The 23,378-nt window shown below is 55.1% G+C and overlaps 1 protein-coding gene across 2 annotated transcripts; it reads right to left on the bottom strand.

Annotated features, from left to right (window-relative positions):
• Positions 1-2,233: 2,233 nt before the first annotated feature.
• MAP1S (microtubule associated protein 1S) lies at positions 2,234-22,558 on the bottom strand. 2 transcript variants are annotated; one of them, XR_006965172.1, is made up of 8 exons: positions 22,438-22,558; positions 21,018-21,119; positions 19,468-19,550; positions 18,323-18,463; positions 15,330-17,685; positions 6,643-6,878; positions 5,571-5,803; positions 2,234-5,196 (listed from the first exon to the last, which is right to left on the bottom strand). XR_006965172.1 is itself a non-coding variant. In XM_047096270.1 (7 exons), exons 1-7 carry the CDS (start codon positions 22,556-22,558, stop codon positions 5,648-5,650), a joined length of 3,195 nt encoding a protein of 1,064 aa, XP_046952226.1. In that variant the 3' UTR covers positions 5,559-5,647. The 2 variants fall into 2 exon arrangements, 1 of the variants encoding a protein (XP_046952226.1); XM_047096270.1 differs by lacking the exon at positions 2,234-5,196 and having other exon boundaries at positions 5,559-5,803.
• Between the last annotated feature and the right edge of the window lie 820 nt (positions 22,559-23,378).

Genomic DNA, 23,378 nt, shown 5'->3' with positions numbered 1-23,378 from the left:
TGTCCCTCCTTCCCTATGGAAAGATTATTTTGGATTATTTCCTTTTCATTCTAATTTTTGCTCCTTCCTAGTTTGGAAGTTATAGACTAGTTCTAGTCTCGTATTATTTACCACAACCATTAATGTTCCTACTCCACTCAACCGGGTAATATGTCACACTCTCCTCAAACAATACAGGCATACCTCAGAGATACTGTGAGTTGCGTTCTAGACCATGACCACAATAAAGCAAATATTCCAATAAAGTCAATCAAATTTTGTGGTTTCCTAGTGCATATAAAAGTTATAGTTACACTGTACTGTAGTCTATTCAGCGTGCAATAGCATTATGTCTAAGAAAATGCACACACCTTAAATAATCACTGATCACATGTCACCATAACAAATATAAGAGTCTGAAATACTACCAAGCGTTACCAAAATGTGACAAAGTGGAAGATGCTGTTGGAAAAACGGCACTGACAGACTTGCTCAACACAGGGCTGCTCCAAACCTTCAGCTCGTAAAAATTGCTAGATATAAAGATTTTAAAGCCTGACTCCAATCGGCTGTTTTGCCATTGTTGTCTAGTTTAGACTTTAATCGTACCCATTGGACATTTTAATCCTTGCTAATGAAGGTGATGTTTCTTCACCTCTGCTCAGGCATTTCCCACCTTTTCTGCTGTCTCCTCCTGCGTGTCAGCCCTTCCACCTGGCTCATTTTCTTTCTGCCTGAAACAGTTCCCTCAGAATTTGTTCCAGCGGGGATCTTCACTTCTCTACCATTTCTGGGCTGCTGCTTTCTCTCAGAGCCTTGAATGTGGTGCCCCTCTGGGTCCTGAGTTCCAGGCTCTGGGTCTGAGAAGCTGGCTTTCCATCCTCAGGCTCGCTTTTTCTTGCTGACTTGGATTTTCTGCGCTGAATCGGCCGTGTCTTTTTATACACCCTGCTTGGGACGCAGTTGGCTTTCTGAATACTGGTGAATTGACGTCTCGCGTTCGTTCTGGAAAATTCTCTGCCTTCATCCTCTTCAGAGTTTGCCTCTGCTCTTTCTCTCTTACCCTCCCTTTTCTTCCCGTATTTGGGAAATACACTCTGCTCCATCTTCTAACTCATCAGTTTTCTCTTCGGAGAGCTCAAATCCATGGTTAGCCGCATCCAGTGTTTGAGACCTCCATTATTTGCTAATTTCCTAGTTATTTTTGGCTCTTCTCCATATGTCTTGCCCTTTGTTCCACACTTCAGGATTAAACACACTAATTCTGGGTCTAATGATGCTGAGCTGGAAGTCTCTGCTGCCTTCAGGACCGCTGGCTCCCCCGCCATGTGGACAGGTTGAGTTTCGATAGCAGTTCATACGCAGTTCCTGGGACGTGACTAGGGGAGTTCTTTGAATGTTTGTTTATTTTGGACAGAGACAGAGAGAGACAGAGACAGAGCACAAGTGGGGGAGGGGCAGAGAGAGAGGGAGACACAGACTCTGAAGCAGGCTCCAGGCTCTGAGCTGTCAGCGCAGAGCAAACACGGGGCTTGAACTCACAGACCACGAGATCACGACCTGAGCTGAAGTCAGAAGCTTAACCGACTGAGCCACCCAGGTGCCCCATGACTGGGGGAGTTCTCGAAGGCTGGGGTTGGAGGCTCAAACCGCAAACCTTCAGGGTCACCACCACCCTGGATGACTTCAAACTGCTTTGTCTACTGGAGGCCTCTGGACACCCAGATACCGCTAGAGCTGCAAACTCAAGCGAGGTCACCAATCACTGGACTAGATTCTACCCCCCCTCTTCCTCCCAACAGACAGGCTGGAGATAACCGAGTTTCCTTTCCATTCCTGGGAAGATCTTATTTCGATTGTGACTTCACCCTTTGAGGTCTTGACTTAACAGACCCACCATCGTGAAGGTCCGTGAAAACGAAAGACCAAACCCAGCCTAACGCAAAAGCTGCCTCCCGCCTCTGTGGACATTCTGGCCTCTGACTGCTCCTTCGCCTCTGTTTGCCCACGGACGCGTTCATCAAGATTTAACTCTTTTTACTCGGCAGTTTTCACTGTTTTTCTTGGAAGATCGGCTTGAGAATCTAGTCTACGACGTGGTCAAAAGCAGAAGTTTATACCATTTCTTTCTTTTCTTTTTTTTTTCTCTTTTCTTTTCTTTTCTTTTCTTTTCTTTTCTTTTCTTTTCTTTCATCCCTTCCTTCTTTCTTTCTTTTTAAAAGATTTTTATTTTTTAAGTCATCTCAACACCCAGCGTGGGGCTAGAACTCACAACCCCAAGATCAAGAATCACATTCTTTACCAGAGGAGCCAGCCAGGCGCCCCTGTGACATTTCTCATACATGTGTTTGGGCCCCCTCTGTGCAGATTCTAGAACTCCCAAGAGGAAGGGGCATGTGAAAACAGCTGGGAATTTAAGAAGGGAAAAAATAAAATTAAGGAGAAAGAACCTGCTAAGGAGCTATTAAGAGACACCAGACTATATACCAGTGAAAATAGCGGGGAGAGGGCCAGAAAAGTTGGTGATGGATTAGAGCAGATGTAGAAACAGACGCAAACCCACTGGGGTCTTAGTCAGGGAGGAGGGAGCGTTTCAAATCTGCACCAGGCCTGGGACAATCGGCTGGCCCTTGGGGCTGGGGCAACCCCTCCATCTCTCTTCATCCCCAAATAAGTCCTAGACGGATAAAAATAAAAGTTAACATGAGAAACACAGAGAAAACACCATGGGAGAACTTGTGCCAGCTGCGAGGAAGGCCTCTCAGAGCACAAAAGAAAGACCTTTAAAGATTGTGGTTTGAAAACCATGAAAACAAAATGCTTACAGAAAAACTGTTCATAAAGTGGAAAGATGTGGGGGGGAGAAACGAACTCACCGCACAAGAGCTTAATGGTTAAGATGGTAAATCTTATGTGTTTTTTAGCACAATTAAAAACCTTCTCACGTTTCTTGAAAAAGTAGAGTTGTGACGTATCAGTGAGAAGAAACACCTATAATAAAACAGTGGAAGCAGCTAATTAAACAATTAATACCAATGCGAAACCCTCCCTGGTGATAAACGAAATGGAGAATGGGAGGCAGCACCTGCCACAGGGCAGTCTGGCCAAAATGTCACCTCGGGCAGTGTTATAAACAGCGGCCCGCCCCCAGGCCCTGAGCGAAGAAGCCCACCCTTACCCGCAACAGGAAAAGGCAAGACAAAGGGCCGTAACCCTAACCCGCATGCGCGGCTTTGCGAAGGACACGCCTGGTGGGGGGCGCTCGGATCCCAGCACTTCCGCTTTCCCGGTCAACGGACAGAGGGCGCAGGGTCACAGACCCAGGTCCCAGGCGCTGGGGAGCTCCCCAGGCGGCTGCCGCACCTGTCCCCGGCTGGGTGCGCATTGACCTTGGTCGCGGCCTCACCGACGGTGCCCTTGTGGGCCCTGTCCCTGTGGGCGCCCACGCAGGTTCCCTTGGCGTCCACCTGCCCTTCCTGATGCCCGGCCTTGCCAAGTCCCGACATCCCACAGGAAGACCGCCAGACGCCGGTTCGGCGGCTCCCACACGAAGCAGTCAGGTCCCACAGACCAACCCTTGGTAGGCAAGATGTGTCCCTGGCTGCTGCGGCCCTGCCAGCTCCAGACGGAATTGTGTGCCCCCTGTGGGGTAAGGCCAGTTTGTTTCCTTCTTGTGATGCGAGTGCGGGACGTAAGCTTTGATTGCCCAGGCATCCTCTTCAAAGATGGTAGCTGGAATGAACCTACTCGCCAGCCACGCCTCTAGAGAAAGAGGCCGCCTGCCCCGACCGTGGCTCCTTGTTTTAGAGGTCTTGGTTGATTTTGGTAACTGGCCTTTCGGGCCACTCGTTTTGTTTTGTTTTTGCTCCCTCCCATCACTTTAAATTCCCACTGGGAGGTTTTAAGTTTACCAAGAAACAATGGGCCCTGGAAACCCTGGGCTCCCATCCTGGACCCAATAAGAGCAGAGGCCCAGCCAGTGAACAAGCAGCTCTGTCTCAGTCCCCCCTTTCCCCTCTCACTATGTGGCCCTGGGGGCGCTGGGTGATCTCCAGGTCTGGTAAGTGAGAAACCTTTATTTTTTTCCCAATGGGTGTCTGCGGAAGGGCGTCTTGTAAGCAGAACCACAAAGGCCAGTCCAACGACGACACTAGTCATCGATCAGCTGAGCCCTAACTAGTGCAAAACACCCCCTCATTTCCTATGCGTGAGCCCCACTCCCCTTCGTGATGGTGTCTGGAGGGGGGCGCTTCGGGAGGGGGTTAGGTCACGGAGGCCAGGGGGGTGGGGGTCCCATCCCGGGGTTGGTGCTGCCGAAGGAGGGGCCGTGAGAGGATGTGCCCCCACGCCCCCTCCCTGTCCACGCGGGGACACAGCCAGAAGGCAGCCATCTGGAAGCCGGAGGGCCCGCCCTCGGCCGACCCCTGGCACCCTGATGCACCCTGGTCTCAACCGTCCAGCCTCCGGAGCTGCGGGAAGGAAGCGTCTGTCGGGGAAGCCGCCTGGTATTGTGCCACAGCAGCCTGGACGCGCCGAGCCGGGGCCCGAGACGGCCGGAGGAAGGAGTCTGTACCAGGACGCCTACGCGGCCACGCACAGGGACTCAGGCCGCCGTGTCCGGGGAAGCGAGCCGTGTGCCGACCGGCTCAGAACATCTCCCGGGACCGTCACAAGGTCCCACACACAACAGTTCATTCTTGCAGTTCTGGAGGCCCAGCTCTGAAATCAAGGCGTGCACAGGGTCGGTTCCTTCAGAAAGTTCTAGGGGAGAATCACTCCTCACCAGCTTCCGGGGCTGCAGCATTCCTCGGCTCTGGCCCCATCACCCCATCACCCCAGTCTCTGCCTCCATCTCCGCGTGCTCTTCCCCTCTGTGTCACCTCCTCTGTCTCTTATAAGGACACGCGTCATTGGATTTAGGGCCCATCCAGAGAATCTCAAGAGCCTTCACTTAACTGCATCTGAAAATCCCTTTCTCCAGACACAGACACACTCACAGATACCAGGTGTCAGGGCTCAGACGTACGCTTTTCGGGTCGCCGTTCAAGCCAGGACGCAGGGCACCTCGTCTAACGTTCTAGCTAGGTTATCTCCACGCGTGCAGAGAGCAGGCAAGGGGTTCTTCGGGAACGGATGTTTTGTAATCTCTGGGTTTCAGGTTCTCCTCTAAGACCTCCCTGTGGCATGTGACTCTCCTGCCACGAGCATGAGGTATCTCTAGGAACGGAGAGTGACCTGTTCTATCGCTTCAGAGCACAGAGCCTGGGGTTCCAGTCTCACCCCGTCCCTGGCCGGTTTGTGTGGCAGAGTGGAGTCCGGCTGCCCTCAGGGGTTCCAGCTTCCCCGCCAGTACAAATCGGCCTCTCACGCTTGCCGGGTCGGGCCGGAGGGCCGCGGTCAGCGGCGGGCACCGGCTGCCGGCGGTCACTACCGGAAAGGCACACCCCCTCCCCGGGCCTGGCTTTTCCGGCCTGCGACACGGAGGCCGGAGCACGCCTGACCTGGGGGCCGACACGGCGGCGATGACCGTCCCGGAGGCTGCCAAGTCTCCCGCCAGCGGAAGGAACTGAGGCCACAGCCGGGTGGAGTACCTGGTTTATTTGTGACGCAGGTGAATCTCAGGGTCGGGGCGGATGCCGGGCCGCGGGGGCGGGTGTCAGGCGCCGAGCTAGAACTCGACCTTGCAGGCGGGGAAGGCCTCGTCCTGCATGGACACGGTGCTGTTGCTGCCCAGCACGGTGATGCCCAGCGCCTGGTGCCGGGCATGTGTCTCCTCGTACCACTCGTGCATGGCCGCGGAATCGAAGGTGGGGATCAGGGTCACCTGTGGGTGGGACAGACAGGCTGACGGTGAGGGGGAGCACCTGTGACCTCTGGGCCCAGGCCCCTGCTCCACCCCCGGCATCTGAGACCCTTCTTCTCTGACCACAGTTGCTCTGCTTCCCTTAGCTCTCGCCCGGATGTCTGCACCCGCCCATCCCTGAGGTCCTTTCCTGTCCCCACGGCACCCAAAGGACCCGGGCCCCTCTCCGGCTCCTCCCTCGCACACACCAAGTTTGCCCTACCTCCGCCCGGTGCCCGGAACCCTCCATCCTGGCTCCCGACAAGCTGTGCGGTGGGAGGGGGCGCGGGGGGGGGGGGGGGGGGACAGAGGCTGCGCATGCTCCCTGAGAGGCTGGGCGTCGGCACCTCACACGCCGGATGGGTGGCCAGGCACCTTCAAGCCAGACTTGCGTCACCCTTCAAGGATGTGCTTCAAGGCTTCCTTGGGGGACAGCCCCAGCCCACAGGATCAATTCTCAACTTTCGCAGCTACGTGGACACCTCGCCTATTCCTCCTGGCCAATTCTCGTGACTGGGATGGTTAAGAGCCCAGGAGTCAGGGAAGCGGATCAAACCGGGCCCGTCCTCACCCTCATCCAGGCTGCTCCAGACGGAGGGGACAACGGGAACAGAGTCCTGAGAGCTGGTGGGACCCGTGAACCTGCCTTCATTTCCGTGGCCTTGGGGACACAGCTCGGGCTCTCTGAGCCCCACTCCCTCTTCTGTGGGCGGGTGAAGGTCACACAGACCTCCCAGGACTAAGTTCAACAGGAACACGCCAGGAGGTGTGCGGCCCGACCTCGTGCCAAGACTGTCTGGGGCCCCGGGGTGGTCACGCACCTGGAGGTCACGGTCCCATTGCTGCTTGCCGGCCAGCAGTGCGTCCAGGACAGCCCTCATGCCCTCTTCCTTGCGCTGGTCCTGGCCGCTGATGACGTAACAGAGCGCACGCACCCTTCGGAAGAATTCCTCGTCCACCAGCCGGGCGCTGCTCCCGCTGGGCAGGTAGGCCAGGTCGAGGTAGACGGGGGAGCCGGGAGGGGCTGCTGACCCACCTGGCCGGCTGCCAGCTGACCCTGCGGGCAAGAAGGACGGGGTCAGACCTGAGCTCCTGGGACCCAGGGCCTGGGAAGGGGCTCCCGCCTCTGTCTACATCTCTCTGAGTGGCTCCCTCCTCAAGGAGGAGGCCTGATCTCACTATCTTAAAGCTCTCCTTGGCATGGGAAGTTACTCAACGAACTCTGCGAAGACCCCTGGCCATATCCTCGGTGCTTGGACCCTCCCTGGCTGGTCCCTGGACACAGACATACCCAGGGCCAGAGGTAAGGAGGGTAGGAGGAGGCAATCAGGGAGGGCTTCCAGAAAGACGGGGTTTTAGAGCTTAAGCTCCCAAGGCAGCCAGTATCTAGAACAATCTGCTGCTTCTGCGGCATCCATCTGCTCAATTACTCAAAGGGCATTTATCAAGTCCTCCCAGGCATTAGGCACTGGGGACGTGCCAGTGACCCAGACAGACAAAAATCCCTGCCCCCAAGGGCAATGGGGAGACAGAGTGGGTGTGGGAAGGACAGAATTGCAAGAGGGAGACTGGACGTGGCATTGCTTTCAGAGCCTCATCCGTGGCCCTGAACCTAGAGCTTACGCAAAGGGGAATGAGGCCACCGGTCCCAGGCGAGTGTCTCATAATCATAATCAATTGAGGACAAATCGGGATCTGAGGCACGGGAAACTGGCCAGATGTTTGACATCTTTGGACCGTGAACACTGCCTGGCTCAGGGCGTGGGCCCAGAGGGCTGCCGCGGCATCTGCGGGGTGAGTGAATCCCCTAGCTTTGGGCAGGCGGCATCCCTCACTCATAGCTGGGAACAGTGGCGGTGAGGATCTTAAGTCTCCAGAAGAGAAAGCCGCCATGGCCGTGACGAGCCCGAGGGAGACAGGAGCAGCAGAGGCGGAACAGCCAGACAAGGGGAACATGGGCAGAGGCCGCAGGACAGGAGGACGGGGTGGGGCAGGGACCGGCCAACTACAGCAGCGCCTGCTTTCGTAAACGCAGTTTTACCGGAACGCCCTTTGGGTTCCATACGAAGCTGCTGTTCTGCCGCGGCACGGAGTCGAGTTGTTGGGACAGAGACCACCAGGCCTGCAAAGCTGGCAACGTTTGCCCTCTGGCCCTTCTAAGACACAGTCTGCTGACACTAGCAGAGGGTCAGTCTGTCCGAGGCAGTGGGAGAAGGAGACCCTCAAGGGGCCAAACGCCCAGGCACACAGGGGCTCGGATGACTCCCAGCCTCCAGGTGCCAGCCTCGGCCACAGGCCTGGGTAGCCACTCTGGGCTGGGGACCCCTGAGCTGCTAAAGCTCACAGGGGCCCATCAGGTGTCTCCCCCGGAAAGTGCCCAACGAGGATAAGAGGGGGCAGCTCAGGGGGGCACCGAGGCTGGGAACTAATGACAAGCCACGGGGCGAGAGAAGCCTGGGACATCGGTCAGCTTCCGGAGGGCAGGGCCACCAAGGCACCTGCAACCGGTGAGCAAGCACTCGGGGACACCAGCTCAAGTCATCACCACTGCTTTCCCACCACCCCCGGTACTTCCAGGCTCGCAGTGCCCTCCGCCGTGATCACTGAGCACCGGAACGTGGCAGGGACGAGCTGACACGAGCTGGGGTTCGGTGCAAAGCACACACCAGGCACCCAAGACTCAGCGTGGCCACGAGAAGGGGAATTAGCTAGTCATCTTTCATAGCGACAGCATGTTGGAATATTCTGCGATCATAGCACGCGTACAGAGTATGAACTCGGCAGGAGGACCCGGGGGATGACGGTGAAGCTGGGAAGCACCGGGAATCCGTCTCCCCTTCCAGACAAGAGTCGTGCTGGCAGCCTCTCCCTGACTTCCAGGAGATCGAGAGAACGGGAACATTTTTTTCTCCTTTTCTCCCATCTACCCCTCCCCACTTCATTTTTCACTTTTTCCCCTTTTAAGGAGCGAGACACGTAAGGACTAAGCCGTTCAAAAGCCACCGCCTGGAATCGTTATCCTCTACACCTGAAACTCATATAGCTGTTAACTATACTGGAATTAAAATTAAAAACTTAATAAAAAAAAAAAAAAAGCCACTGTATATATATGGGAGATTTGGGAAAATCACCACACACACCCAGAAAGGTGCAGGCTCATGAAAACAGAAACAGCACATGATAATTAAACAAAGAAAGGGCGCCTGGGTGGCTCAGTCAGTTAAGCGTCCGACTTCGGCTCAGGTCATGATCTCGCGGCTTGTGGGTTTGAGCCCCGCGTCGGGCTCTGGGCTGACAGCTCGGAGCCTGGAACCTGCTTCAGATTCGGTGTCTTCCTCTCGCTCTCTGCCCCTCCCCTGCTCACACTCTGTCTCTCTCAAAAATAAACAAACATTAAAAAAAAAAAAAAATTAAACAAAGAAGCCACACAAACCTTCCCCCTGGGGAAGGGGGAGATTTGGATCTCCGGAGTTAACACATTATTAAACTCAAATGTCCAGTTTTCAACAACAGCAAAAATCACAAGGCGAACAAAGAAACAGGAAAAGTATAGCCCAAGGTAAAAAAAAAAAAAAAAAAAAAAAAAAAGAAAGAAAAAAAAAATCAACAGAAACCACTCCTGAGAAAGGCCAGATGGTGGGCTTACTGAACAAAGACTTTAAACCAACTTAAAAATGCCCACAGAAAGGAAGACATGCAAGAAAACGATGTGTGAATAAAAACAGAAACATCACTAAGGGCAGAGAAAATTTAACAATAAACCAAAAGAAGATCCTGCAGCTAAAAAGTACAATAACCGAAATGAAAAATTCACCAGAGGAATTTAATTCATGATGTGAACAGTGATTTCTGATAGGACAACAGCAATTATCAAGTTCGAGGAACAGGGAGAAATAAGGACCGAAGAAAGTGAACGGCAGCGTGAGGGATTTGTGAGACACCATCGAGAGGGCCGACATACACATGTGGAGTCCCAGGAGGAAAGGGGCAGAATGATTATTTGAAGAAATAATGGCCCCACGCTTCCCATGTTTGATGAATGGCGTTAGTAAACGTCCAAGAAGCTCAACAAATTCCAAGTAGGATGACACACATTGAGACACACGAATAGTCCAACTGCTGAAAGAGAATCTCTTTGAGAGACAGCAGAGATAAAAGGCAAGTTTCTGTGTATAAATGTTTATATTAAAAAAGAAGATCTCCATGCAACAACCTAACTATTAACCTAAGGAACCAGAAAAGAACCAAAGTAAATCTGAAGCTAACAGAGGAGAGGAAATGATAAAGATTAGAGCAGAGATTTTAAAAATTGAGAATAGAGGGGTGCCTGGGTGGCTCAGTCAGTTGAGCGTCCGACTTTGGCTTAGGTCATGATCTTGCAGTTCTTGAGTTCGAGCCCCGCATCGGGCTCTGTGCTGACAGCTCAGAGCCTGGAGTCTGCTTTGGATTCTGTGTCTCCCTCACTCTCTGTCTCTTCCCTGCTCATGCTCTGTCTCTGTGTCTCAAAAATGAATAAACGTTAAAAAACATTTCTTTTTTTAAATTGAGAATGAAAAACACAAAAGATAACCAACAAAACCACGAGTTGGTCCTTCAAAGAGATTAACAAAACTGGGGGCGCCTGGGTGGCTCAGTCGGTTGAGCGTCTGACTTCGGCTCAGGTCACGATCTCGCGGTCAGTGAGTTCGAGCCCCGCGTCGGGCTCTGTGCTGACAGCTCAGAGCCTGGAGCCTGTTTCGGATTCTGTGTGTGTGTCTCTCTCTCTGACCCTCTCCCATTCATGTTCTGTCTCTCTCTCTGTCTCAAAAATAAATAAACGTGTAAAAAAAAATTTAAAAAAAAAAGATTAACAAAACTGACAGCCTTTTAGCTAGACTAAGAAAAAAGCGAGAAGACTCAAATTGATAAGCTCAGATATAAGAGGGGGACACTACTACCTACTCTACAGACATAAAAAGCATGATGAGAGTACTCTGAACAGCTGTACAACCAAGAAACTGCATAGCCAAGAAGAAACATACAAATGCCTAGAAACACAAAACCTACCAAAGACTGAATCACAAAGAAACAGAAAAGCTAAACAGATCTATCATTAGTAAGGAGATTGAATCAGTAATCAAAATCCTCCTGAGCCTGTTTCTACCAAACATTTAAAGAACTAACATCGATCCCTCTCTGACTTTTCCAAAAATACTGAAGAGCAGGGAACACGTCCTAACTCATTCTAGGAGGCCAGTGTTGCCCTGATACCAAGGTCAAAGACACTATGAAGAAAAGAAAACTACAGACCAATATCCCTTATGAACCTTGATGCAAAAATCTTCAACAAATATTAGCGAGCCAAATTCAGCAGCATATTAAAAGGATCAGACACTGGTCAAGTGGGAATCCCTGGGATGCAGGGATGGTTCCACATATGAAAAATCAACATAGCCACACGTTTGGTGTAGAGATTACTTAAAAATGAAATTAAAAACCATTTTTTTAATGTTTATTTATTTTTGAGAGACAGAGACAGAGTGCAAGCAGGAGAGGGGCAGAGAGAGAGAGGGAGACACAGAATCTGAAACAGGCTCCAGGCTCCCAGCTGTCACACAGAGCCTGGTGTGGGGCTTGAACTCCTGGACCATGAGATCATGACCTCATGGTTGGACACCTAACTGACTGAGCCACCCAGACACTCCAAAAAATGAAATCTTAAAAAAAAAAAAAAAAATGTATGTATGTGTACGTACACACACACACACACATACACACACACACACACACACACACACACACACACACACACACACACATATATGGGCTGCCTAGCTGGCTTGGTAGGTAGAGCATGCGACTCTTGATCTCAGGGTCGTGAGTTTGAGCCCCACGTTGGGTGTAGAGGTTACTTAAAAATAAAGTCTTAAAAGGAAAAGAAAAATCAATATAATAGGCCACGTTAACAGAATGAATAACACAACGCAATCATTTCAACTGTTGCAGAAAGGCATTTGACAAAATTCAACACTCTTTCATGATAAAAAAACCCTCAACAAACTATGAATAGCATGAAACTGCCTCAACATAACACGAGCCATGTATGAAAAACTCACAGCTCACATCATACCCAATGGTGAAAGACTATCAGCTTTTTTTCTAAGAGCAGGAACAAGGCAAGAATGTTGGCTTTTGCCACTTAGAGTCAACACAGTACTAGGAGTGCTAGCCAGAGCAATCAGGCAAGAAAAAGAAAAGATATCTACGTTAGAAAAGAAAAAATTAGGGGCGCCTGGGTGGTTAAGTCGGTTAAGCGTCCGACTGCGGCTCAGGTCATGATCTCGTGGTCCGTGAGTTCAAGCCCCCGCATCGGGCTCTGTGCTGACAGCTCAGAGCCTGGAGCCTGTTTCAGATTCTGTGTCTCCCTCTCTCTCTGATCCTCCCCCATTCATGCTCTGTCTCTCTCTGTCTCAAAAATAAATAAACGTTAAAAAAAATTTAAAAAAAAAAGAAAAAAAATTAGTTATCTCTGATCACAGATGACACGCTCTTACGTGTAGAAAACTCTAAGATGATGCGCGCGCGCGCACACACACACACACACACAAAAGCTGTTAGATAGATGTATTCGGCAAAGTAGCTGGACACAAAACCAACACACACAAACCAATTATGCTTCTATATGCTAATGGTGAACGATTTGAAAAGGAAACTAAGAAAACAACTGTCTTTACAATAGTATTAACATAGAATAAAATACTTAGGGATTAATTTAGCCAAGAAAACAAAATATACGAAAACTAAAAAACACCGCTGAAAGAAATGAAAACATAAAAATTCACAGAAAGGACATCCCATATTTGTGGATTAGGAGACTTAATATCCGTCGAGCCGTTGGCACTACCTGAGGCAAACTACAGATTCGGTGCTGTCACGATCAAAGTGCCAGCGATGGCTTTTTGCAGAAATAGAAAAACCATCCTAAAATTCATATGGAATCTCAACGGATTCCAGAAGGCAAGACAATGTTGAAGAACAAAGTTGGAGGACTCACACTTCCTGATCTGTAAACTTATGGTAAAGGGACAGTAATCAAGACAGTGTGGTGTTGACATAAAGACAGACACATGATAGGGGCGCCTGGGTGGCTTAGTCGGTTAAGCGTCTGACTTCGGCTCAGGTCATGATCTTGCGGTTCGTGAGTTTGAGCCCCGCGTCAGGCTCTGGGCTGACACCTCAGAACCTGGAGCCTGTTTCGGATTCTGTGTCTCCCTCTCTCTCTGGCCCTTCCTCTCTCTTTCTCTCTCTCTCTAAAAAGTGAATAAACATTAAAAAAAAAAAGACAGACACATGATAGGCCAATGGAACAGAAAGCCCGGAAATAAACCCTCACGTATGTGATGAGATGATTTCTGACAACGATGCCAAGACCATCAGAGGAGAAAGGACCGTCTTTTCAACCAACGGTGCTGGGAAAATCGGAGGTCTACGTACAAAACAATGAAATTGAACCCTTATTCAGCACCACAGACAAAAATTAACTCAATTTATCCTGGAACAAAATGTGAGAGCTAAAACCATAAAACTCTTAGAACAAAGCAAAAGCTTCACCCGACTGGATTTAGCAATGATTTTTTGGATGTGACAACAAAAGCACAGGCAGAAAAAAAAGCCAACTGGTTTCATGATGATTACAAACTTCTGTGCGAAGAACACGATCAACAGAATAAAAAGGCAACCCCACAGAATGGGAAAAAAATATTTGCAGATCATATACCTGACAAAGGGTTAATATCCACAATATATACAGAACTCTCATAACCCAACAACAAAAAGACTACCCGATTCAAAAAGGGGCAAAAGACCTGAACAGACATTTCTCCAAAAAAAGGTATATAAATGGCCGACAGCACACGAAAAGATGCTCAACATCATTAATTCGGGAAATGTAAATCGAAACCACCACGAGGTGTCACCTCACACTCATCAGGTGGCTACTCAAAAAATAACAAGTGCTGGCGAGGATGTGGAGAAACTGGAACCTTTTTTGCACGGCTGGTGGCAATGTAAAACGGTGCAGCCATTGTCGAAAACAGCACAGTGGTTGCTTAAAAACTCAAAAATGGAATTACTGTGTGATCCAGCAATCCCACTTCTGCGAATATGCCCCAAAGAGTTGAAAGTAAGGTCTCCACGAGATATTTGTCCAGTCACGTTCATACCAGCATTATTCAACAGTAGCCAAAAGGCAGAAGTAACCCAAGACTCCATCAGTGGGTGAACGGATAAACAAAATTTGGTCCATCCGTGCAACACGGTATTATTCAGCCTTAAAAAGGAAGGAAATTCTTAAAAACGAAAAAAAGGGGAAGAGAATTATGACACAGGCTACAACGTGAATGGACCATGGAGACATGATACTAAGTGAAATAAACCAGTCACAAAAGATAAATATAGTATGATTTCACTTGCAGGAGGTCCCGAGAGGAGTCAGATTCATAGAAACAGAAAGCAGAACCAGAGGGTGCCAGGGATTGGGAGAGGAGGAGTGGGAATTAGTTTTTAATGGGGACAGAGTTTCAGTTTTGCAAGAGAAAAAGGAGCCCTGGAGACCAATTGGTGGGGCTGGTTGCACAGCAATGGGAACGTACTTAACGCTACGGAATTGTGCACTTAGCAATGGCTGAGGTGCTAAATGTCCTGTTAAGAGACCTCATCACAACTAAGGAAAACCGGGAAGAAAAGTTACCGCAGCGTACCTAAAACTGCTATCCTTAGATAGGTCTGCTTACGGGGTGGCCCTGGCTGGAGTCTGGGGAGCCTGGATTTCAGAAAGGTTCCCACCCCTAAGCGACAAGAGTGGCTCACCGCGCCTGTTTGCTCTGCAGCAGCGTGGCTCAGGCTGAACGCCTGCTTCACCCTTGCTGAGGAGTCTGGGATGCTGGCACATGTCAGGCAGAGGGTGCCAACGCGACCAGCAACACCCTGGGCGCTCAGTCTCTAACGAGCATCCCTGGTGGACACCACCTCGTATGGGTCACCATGGCACGCTGCTCGGGCATTAAGCACACGGTGGGACCACACTGGGAGACGACTCTACCAGCCTGTGCCTGCCCCTCCCCTCCCCGTGCCCCTTCTCTTTGCCGATTCCGTTCTGTATCCTTTTGCTCCAACACAGCTGAGACAGGAGTAGGACTGCATCCCGAGTCCTGACTGCGACACTGAGCCTGGTGGTGGGGGGCTTGGGAATCTCTACGCAAACAGGTTAAATATACTATTAAAATTAATTTCACCCGTTTCTACTCGCTGTGGCGCTAGCGACCTCATGATGACAGATGTGCTCACGTTATGCTTCCGCGGGTGGCACTGCTTGAATGCCTCGGAATTACAAGTGAGCCAGAGCTTCCATTTTGTAGGAAAAACTGATGCCCAGAGAGGGTGGCAGGCGTGGCTGAAGCCACACAGCAAACAGGGAACAAAGACTTGGGCCGGTAACCCTGCTGTAGCACTTCAGCCCCTGGGTACTTACCGGATGGGCCCCGAGTGGTCGTCTTGGGGACCGAGGACTTTCTGGACAGGGGTGCCCGACCTCCCTTGTCACTGGGCTCGCTCCGGGTGCCGAGGGGCCGACCGGCCCGGTCTCCACCGGCCAGTCCCTTGGTTTTGGCAGTGGTCGCGGGAGTGGCTTTGGAGGCGGCAGTGCTGGGGTGAGGGCGAACCCCGGACTTCCGGGTGCGGCCGTGGCCTTCCGTCAGCCGGGCCTGCTCAGGGGGCAGCACCTCGGGGTCCACCATGCAGATGCTGGGCGGGGTGGGCAGCGGCGGGGGGAACTTGAGGGGCTCGGGCAGCGGGTCACGGCGAGGGACCCCTGCGCCCTCCATGTCTTCATCCGAGTCCGCGATGCCGGGGGCGGCAGGCAGGGGGTCCGAGTCAGACAGGGTGGGCAGGGACTCGCTGACGGAGGTGGGTGGGGTCTCCTCAGCTCCCGGGGCCCCCGCCCGCTCCTGGGACCGGGCACTGCTATCAGAGCTGCCCGGGGACGCGGGCGCGGGCGCCACGGGCACAGCCTTCCGGTGCTCAAACTCACAGGGTGACACCAGGCACAGGTCCACGTCGTGCGGGGAGGCCGATCGCCGTACCCGGGGGCCGCGGAGGGGGAGGCTCAGCCCAGCCTCGCCCGCGGTGGCAGGCGGCGGTGGCAGCACCTGCTCGAAGGAGACGGACAGGGACTCGTCCACCTCCGTGGAGTGCGGGGATCCCACCTCGGCAGGCAGTGACGGTGTGGTCACCGTGGGCGAGGCATCCGGCCCAGCCTCCCCGCCCCGCAGCGGGCTCAGCGACAGCCGCCCGCTGCCCTCCGCCGGGCCCTGGTGGGCTCCAGTAGGCGAGGGTGTACGCGGCCGGGGGGTGCTGGCACCCAAAAGCAGCTCCAGCGTCTTCTCCTCCAAGGTGCCGCCGTCCTCCCCGGCCGGGCTCAGCCCCAGCTCCAGGCTGCTCTCCTGGCTGGGGGTGGCCACCAGCTGGGGGGCGGGGGAGCCGCAGGCCTCTGGCGGCGGCGGGCTGGCCTCTCCACAGCGGAAGCTGGGGGGGCTGTGGGGCCCGTTCTCCGCCGGCGGGACGCCCGGGCGGGGGATATTGGGTGCCCTGCGGGGCCTGGGGGCGGCCTGGGCACCCGCCTTCTTCACGCTGACCGAAGTGGAGGCTGCCCGGCGCGCCTCCTGGGGCTGGGTCCGAGGGACGCTTGGCTTGGGGTCCTTCTTCACCTCCCGGGGGAGCCTGGCTTCTTTCTCAGCCCTGCGGGGGGCCTCGACTCGAGGCGGGTCCTTCCGGGCCCCCACAGGGCGCTCCGGGGCAGGCCTGGCCGGTGCCGTTGTCCGGCCTTCTCTTCTTAAGCTGTCCCGGGAGCCCACGCTTTCCTTGCTCTCAGCTCGCCGAGGCCCCACTAGGTCCTGGGGGGTCACCACAGGCTCTCGCAAGAACCCCAGGTGCTGCAGGCGGACCAGGCCATCCAGGAGGCGGGCGGGAGGTGTGCAGCCGGGGAACAGCACGCGCACCACCTTCTCGGTGGGGCCCGCGGGGTGCCACACTAGCAGGGCGCACACGGAGGCCGACGAGCGGTCAGCACCAGCCGCGGGCGGGTGCAGCACATACATGTCCAGCCGGCCCACGCCCATCTTCTGAAAGAGCACGGTGGGCTCGGCCGGGAGCGGCCCGCGGTTCAGAGTCAGGGGCGCGATGCCTAGCCGGGCCAAGAGGCTCAGGGCCAGCTCCGCCTCGTCCTCGCCGCTCACCAGACGCGAGATGGCCACGCGGGCGTTGAGGAACACGACCCCCAGGTTGGGGGAGATGAGCCTGCGGAGCCTGTCGTCCCCGGAGCCCCCGCCGGCCGCCGCCTCATCTCGCTCGGCCAGCTTGCGCCGCAGAAGACTGTTGAGGCCCGGGAGGCTGTCGGCGCCGGCGTGGGTCACCAGCACGGCGTCCACCCGGTCCAGGTGCCGCACCAGCTTCCAAAAGCTCGACTTGGGGTTGGAGCCACCGTTGACCAGCACGGTGAAGCCATTGACGGCGAAGAAGGCGGCGTCGCCGAGGCCGCCGGGGAAGATGTAGCAGCAAGGCCGGGCGAGCCTGAGGAAGCCCACGGACGCTGGCGGCTCGAGCAGCTCAAAGGGAGACGGGGCCTCCAGCGACTCAGCCACGTACTCCAGGAACTGGCTCAGGCCCTCGGAAGCCGGCAGCTGCACGGGTGGGTTCCACTGCACCCGGAGCGCGCCCTGGAGGCCCAGCACCTCAGGTGCCAGCTGGGCCCAGTCACCGAAGGTTGGGCAGATGATGGTGAGCTTCGGCAGGTCTGCAGGTGGGGGTGTGGACGCCAGAAGATCCCGGATCTACAGAGGGGCGGGGGTGACGGTTAAGAAGCCCCCTGGAGCCGGGCAACACCCAGCGCCTCGGGAAAAGTGGGCAAGGGCCCCTCCATCTTGATTCCTGGGGCTGGGAGAGTCCTTTGGCCGACCCTCGTCACCATTACGACAAAACCCAGCCATCCCCCCGGTCCGCAGAGACACATGCTCCTGACTCACCACCTGCTTCCCTCCCCCCCCCCTCCCTGCCCCAAGGCCTTTGCACTTGCTGTTCTCTACAGCACAGCTCCCTCCAGGGACACCTTCCATGCTCCCCACCTCTGCTTTTTAGCTCACCGTCGTCACCTCGCTCTCTACAACGGAAAAAGGTGGTTTATCGGCCGGCTTTGTTCATTTGCCACACCCGGAGGAAGGACTTTAGAAAGGACCCTACCCAGCTGGGACCTGGAAGCTGGGGTGCCACTCGAGGTCTCTGGGATGTCTGCTGATCTACAGGCCTAGCCTCAAACCACACACCGTCGTGGGTGAGGGAACTGGGGCCCGACAATGGGAGGGACATGTGTCACTGCTGCTGCTCCACAGAGGAAGGGATGGGGTGCAGAGAGGGACAGGTCACTAGGGCCACACAGCCCGAACTCAGAGCCAGGGGAAGGAGGTGGCTTACCTCTTTGTCCCCTAGGACCTGGAGGAAGTGGCGGGGCGAGAAGCCCCCCGTCTGGAGCAGCAGCTCCCCTGTCCCTTCCAGGCAGGGCCCAGCCAATACCAGCAGCTTATGAGGGGCAGGGTCCAGCAGAAGGTTCCGGAGCTGAGGAAGGGGGAGACTGTTAAAGGCCCCACTCTGTGCCGTGACAAGGCCTACACCCTGCTTTGAGACGGCTCCCAGCCCCAAATCTACATACAACCACCCGAATCCCTGTCCCCACCCCAGTACTCAACTAGAAGCTGGAAGGGTACCCTCCGGGCCTCCTGCTGAGCCCAACACCCTTCCCCCAACAAATTCCTGCTGCTCTTCCTACAAAGCCAGGCTCCGGGGCCTCCTCTTCCTAGAAGCCCACCATACCCTTTCTGGATTCCCTGGAGCCCACTCTCTCTCTGGCCCAGCCTCAAGGCCATGGAGAAGAGTGTATCTCTGTCTGGCTCTATCTCCTTCAGAGCTCCTTGAGGGAACAAAACGGAGCATTTTCGATCAGAGGAATCCACCTATACCGGGGTCTCTAGAGGGGCGTCCTGGGCTTCATCCTGTTCATTTTTCCTATGGGTAACTAGGAGAAGGGCATAAGATGTCCATGAATTAGAAGGATTAGGAAGTCAATTCGGGGGCTCCAGGGTGGCTCAGTCTGTTAAGCGTCCGACTCTTCGTTTGAGCTGACGGCACAGAGCCTGCTTGGGGTTCTCTCTCTCCCCCTCTCTGCCCCTTCTGTGCTCTCACGCACTTTCTCTCTCAAAATAAATAAATAAACTAAAAAACAAACAAAGAAAACAAAAAAAAAGTCAATTCAGACAACTCCTGGGGGGCCCAGCTAGCGAGAGAGGCACAAGATGCAAACGTCAGCCGAGTCCTGCCTTCCTGCCTCCAGACCTTCCTCGCAAACTCCAGTCTTTCCTGACTTCACCTGTTCCTCCCACCGTCACCTCCGAGGGGGTGACAAGCTGAAGCTGAGGCCATCCAGGGAGACTTCCTGAAGGAGGGGGTGAGGCTGCTGAGTGTCAAGAGAATTTCAAACAGCACAAAGTCAGGGACGCAGGAAGTCAAGACTTGGCATGGTGCCGGTCCCGACAGCCTGCCCCCTGCGGATGACTGTTCCCTACCTCATCGCACAGGGACTTGTCTGATGGATTCAGGAGGACCAGTGTCTCCAGGGTGTCTCCGCGGTGGTGCAGGCTCCGCTGGCCTGTGGGGGTATTGGGCTCTGTGAGTTTGGGGCTGGGCCTTGCGCACAGGGTCAGGCGGTCCCGGTGTCGAGCCCTGCCTCCCTGTGTGACCCCAGGCAGCCACAAGCCCCTCCGGGACTCTGCTTCCGGGAAACCCCAGCCAGGGGGTCATCTGAGAATCAACAGGCACGTGGTAGAGCCGCGGGTCAGGATGAGGCCGGAACAGGAAACCAGCGTTGGCAGGCCTCACATTGGAAACAGTGACAACAAGGCCATCCCTGCTTACAGGCCCCAATTCACAGCAGTCAGCCCTATGGGGGACGCCACTGTCACCCCATACAGGTAAGGAGCCTGAGCCCAGGGAGGGCCAACGAGGTACACCAGGAGGAGGGCAAGACACGGGCAAGGGCTCTGAGGCAGGACTGGGCTCCAAGTGAGGATCAGGAAGTGGCGGGAGAGGCTAGAGCGAGGGGAGCATCGGGGAGCATGGGGCCAGGGAGGCCTCATGGGCCAGGAAGAGGGGAGTGGGGATGATTCCGGGATCTGAACCCTCGTCTGTCCCTCAGAGCCCAGAGGTTTCGGAAATGGAGCACCAGGCCTAAGGCTAGAGAGGCAAGGACCTTTCGGCACTGGTCAACCTTTATCAGTTTATCACACGCTTATCATCGTGTACGGATATTGCCCCATTCCGGTGGGGAAACCAAGGCACAGAGAGAGGAAATGGCCGCCAAGGTCACACAGAACCGATGGGATTTCCAGCCCCTTCCCACCCCCAAATCCTGCGAGGGGTCAGGAAGCCACCAGGAACCGCTGGGACAATGAGGCGAAGGACACTTCCTTCCCCTCCTGCAGCGGCCTAGAGGTGACTCAACGGGCTGGCTGAGGCAAGAGGGGCTGCCGGTGATACCCGGAACCCGCCCACTAGCTGCTCTGTTCTGTGGGTCATCCTGGGCCGTGTGGGGCTGGCCCAGGCGTCCCAACCCCTCCCTCAATCTTGCTCCTCTCCCAGCTCCCCATCCACTGAGCACCTACCGTACAGGGGTCACAGCCACAAACCATACACAGTCCCTGCCACACAGGGCCCACACTCTACCCTCCAGGCCCACTCAGCAGCCCCTCACTTTCCAAATATCTTCTCACCTTGCCTGGGCCCTTCCCTCCACTTGACACACCAGCCCCCAGATGCCTCTCATCCAAAAAGCCCACTTCCTGGAGGTCTCCCTGTCCCCCACCCCTCAGCTGCCTCATCTGCAAAATGGGGACAAAAATACGAGTTCCTGCCATGTGTGGAGTTGATGACGAAGGGAGTTAGCAGTGCTGGTCGGGGCCCAGCCCTGCTCCAACTTGACAGATCTCGGCTGTATTGTTACTGTGGCTGTTTACAGCCATACCCGAACCCTCCCCCGTGCCTGGCACACAGCTGGCACTCAGAGAACACTTGCCCAATGAAGGGGAGCGGCTGGGACACGGGGGGTCTCCAGTCTCACCTTTCACGATGCTGGAGAAGGTGGCAGAGTGCCGGGACACGAAAATCTTGAGCTGCTCATCAAGGCTGCAAATGCCAGGGTCAATGTCCCAGGACCGGATGCCTGTTGGGGGCAAGGGGGGTGGTGGCCGGAGAAGTGAGGCAGGAAGTCAACTAGGCTCCCCAGCTCCCACAATATTTCAGTTAACTAGCATCTGGCAGGTGGGAGCCATCCCAGCCCCTTCCCCTCAACCTGCCCCTGTACGCAACAGCCTGGAGACTCAGAACCACCTAAGGTGCCTCTGGCGTTCCCTCTGCATCCGCACCAAGGGACCCAAAGCGTTAATTTGGCATTTCACAGAGAAGATTCACAACATCAACAAAAGAGCCCCCACCTCCTGAACAGTCATCTGGTCCCCTCCATCATCTCCCCACCCCCACCACTGTCGCACAGCCCCTTCTGCCCTGCCAGGAATGTTCCCACCTCCTGGCCTTTGCACCAGCTCTTCCCGCTCTCAGGAGGTCCTTCCCTCTGTCTCCCGACCCACCCTTTAGGCCCTCAGCGCTTTGCATCCTTCTGAGCACTCCTGACAGCCTGGGAGCTTCAAACTTGTCCTCACCCATTTTGGATCCTGCACCCTATCAGACTATTAGCACCGTGAGGGCAGAGCTGAACCTGTGGTTTCCACACTATCCCTGCGCACGGGGCGGGGTGGAGGTGGGGGAGGATATGGGCACAGACGACGACATTCCCAAGTACGCAGAGATGTGCGCTGCCTTTCCGTTTTGCAGGCGCCAGACCGAAGGCCCTGCCCATCTGAATGGGGGGGGGGATGAATGCCCTCCAAACACGGTGTGGGGTGCACGACGCCTGTGCCAAGTGGCTGCAGGTGAACCTCGCAGGTGCACCTACATGATTCATCTCCCCAGATGCCAAATCCCTTGGGCAGGCTGCGCCCGCCCACACCCCAATTAGCACGCTCCTTGTGGAGCAACGGAAAGTGGGCCCCGGGGCTCCAGGCCCAGTCTCTCCATCCCAGCTCCTCCCTCCGGGACATCCAAGCTGCTATGACCCGGGGCTTCGAGGCGACCCCACCCTCCCCTCGGCGGGCCCACTGGGCGGGAAGCCGAGCCGTCGCCCGTGTTGCCCAATCGCGCGGGTCCCAAAGCCCGGGCCCCCGTCCCGTCCCCGGGCTACACCCGAGGCGGGGCGGGGCGAGGCAGCCCAATCCAGGCCCGGGTACCGCTTCCTCCGTGCGCGCCCAAGGCTTCTGCCCGCGCCGTAAGCCTAACCGTGAGGAAGACCGAGCCTCTGGGCCCCCAGGATCCCGCCGCCGCCCATCGCCTCCCCGCCCCCAGCCCGGCCGCCCCCCCCCCACCCTCGGGCCGAGACGCGCGGCAGCGCCTGCCTCTCGCACCCCGTGGCCCCAGGCCAACCCGACCTCGTTCGAGCTCCTCCAGCACATAAGCAAGCAGCCCCGAGCACCCGCACTCGCCGCCCACCACGAGCAGCAGCGAGCTCGGTGCCTGGGTCGCCCCGGGGCCCGCCGCCGCCGCCGCCATCTTCGCGCCGCACTGACGCTCCGAGCGCCCACCCCACTGGCCCCGCCCCTTAAAGGGGCCGTACCGGAAGACCTGAAGACCCCGCCCGGAAGCCCCCTCGCCCCTCGTGTGCCACCGCTGGCCCCTTTAGGTCTTGGGAGCTGGGGACGTGGGCACCGAAGTGGTTGACAGGCTCTTGGGCCTCTGCTTTGGCCACCCTTCCCACATGATCATTCATTCATTCATCCATCCATCCATTCGTTCATTCAAGAAGCTTTGACTGCATGCCCACCACGTGTTCTCAGGGAACTCATCACGTTAAGAGTGGGCCCAGTGAGAACCAGGCCCACATGCCCCTAGGTCCCTGGGTCAGGGCTTGAACAGAGAAAAGAGAGGTATCTTACAGCTAGGGCTTTAAGGAATGTGTAGGAGTTTGCTAGGTATGAGTGGTGGGGCAAGAGCATTTGAGGCAAGTTAGAGCATGTGCAACGCTTTAGAGGTAGGAAAGTACATTTGTGGTTGGGACACATTCCAGAGCACTCTGGGCCCTGGCGCAGGGTAACACGCTTGCACCTATGTGTCAGGCATTTTACTCCATTAGCTCAATGAATAAACCTATGAGGTAGGTGATGTTATCATGGTCGTTTCAGAGAAGAAGCAGGCTTGCAGAGATGAAGTCATGAGCCCCTTAAGTAGAGAGCAGAGAGCTGAATCCAGGGGAGTCTGATTTTAAATCCAGTCTGCAGCAGGCGCCGACTGCCGGCCTCACGTCGGTAGTAACCCTTCCTCCCCAAACAATCGCACACAGCCCTTTTAACTATGGTGGTCACTGCTTTAAAAA

Source organism: Lynx rufus, unplaced genomic scaffold, assembly GCF_022079265.1.
Source record: "Lynx rufus isolate CCGP_SWC_20201006 ecotype Redwood Valley unplaced genomic scaffold, mLynRuf1.p SCAF_4, whole genome shotgun sequence".
Classification (NCBI taxonomy): Eukaryota; Metazoa; Chordata; class Mammalia; order Carnivora; family Felidae; genus Lynx; species Lynx rufus.
Note: the sequence above shows the minus strand (reverse complement) of the source record. Positions and strands in the feature narration are given on the sequence as shown.

Excerpts from the sequence above, each read along its gene's own strand:
- MAP1S (XM_047096270.1), bottom strand. The coding sequence starts at position 22,558 with ATGGCGGCGGCGGCGGCGGGCCCCGGGGCGACCCAGGCACCGAGCTCG. Across the intron at positions 18,464-19,467 it reads ACAAGTCCCTGTGCGATGAG|CTCCGGAACCTTCTGCTGGA; the intron begins GTAGGGAACAGT and ends CCCCTTCCTCAG. Across the intron at positions 17,686-18,322 it reads AGGTCCTAGGGGACAAAGAG|ATCCGGGATCTTCTGGCGTC; the intron begins GTAAGCCACCTC and ends GCCCCTCTGTAG.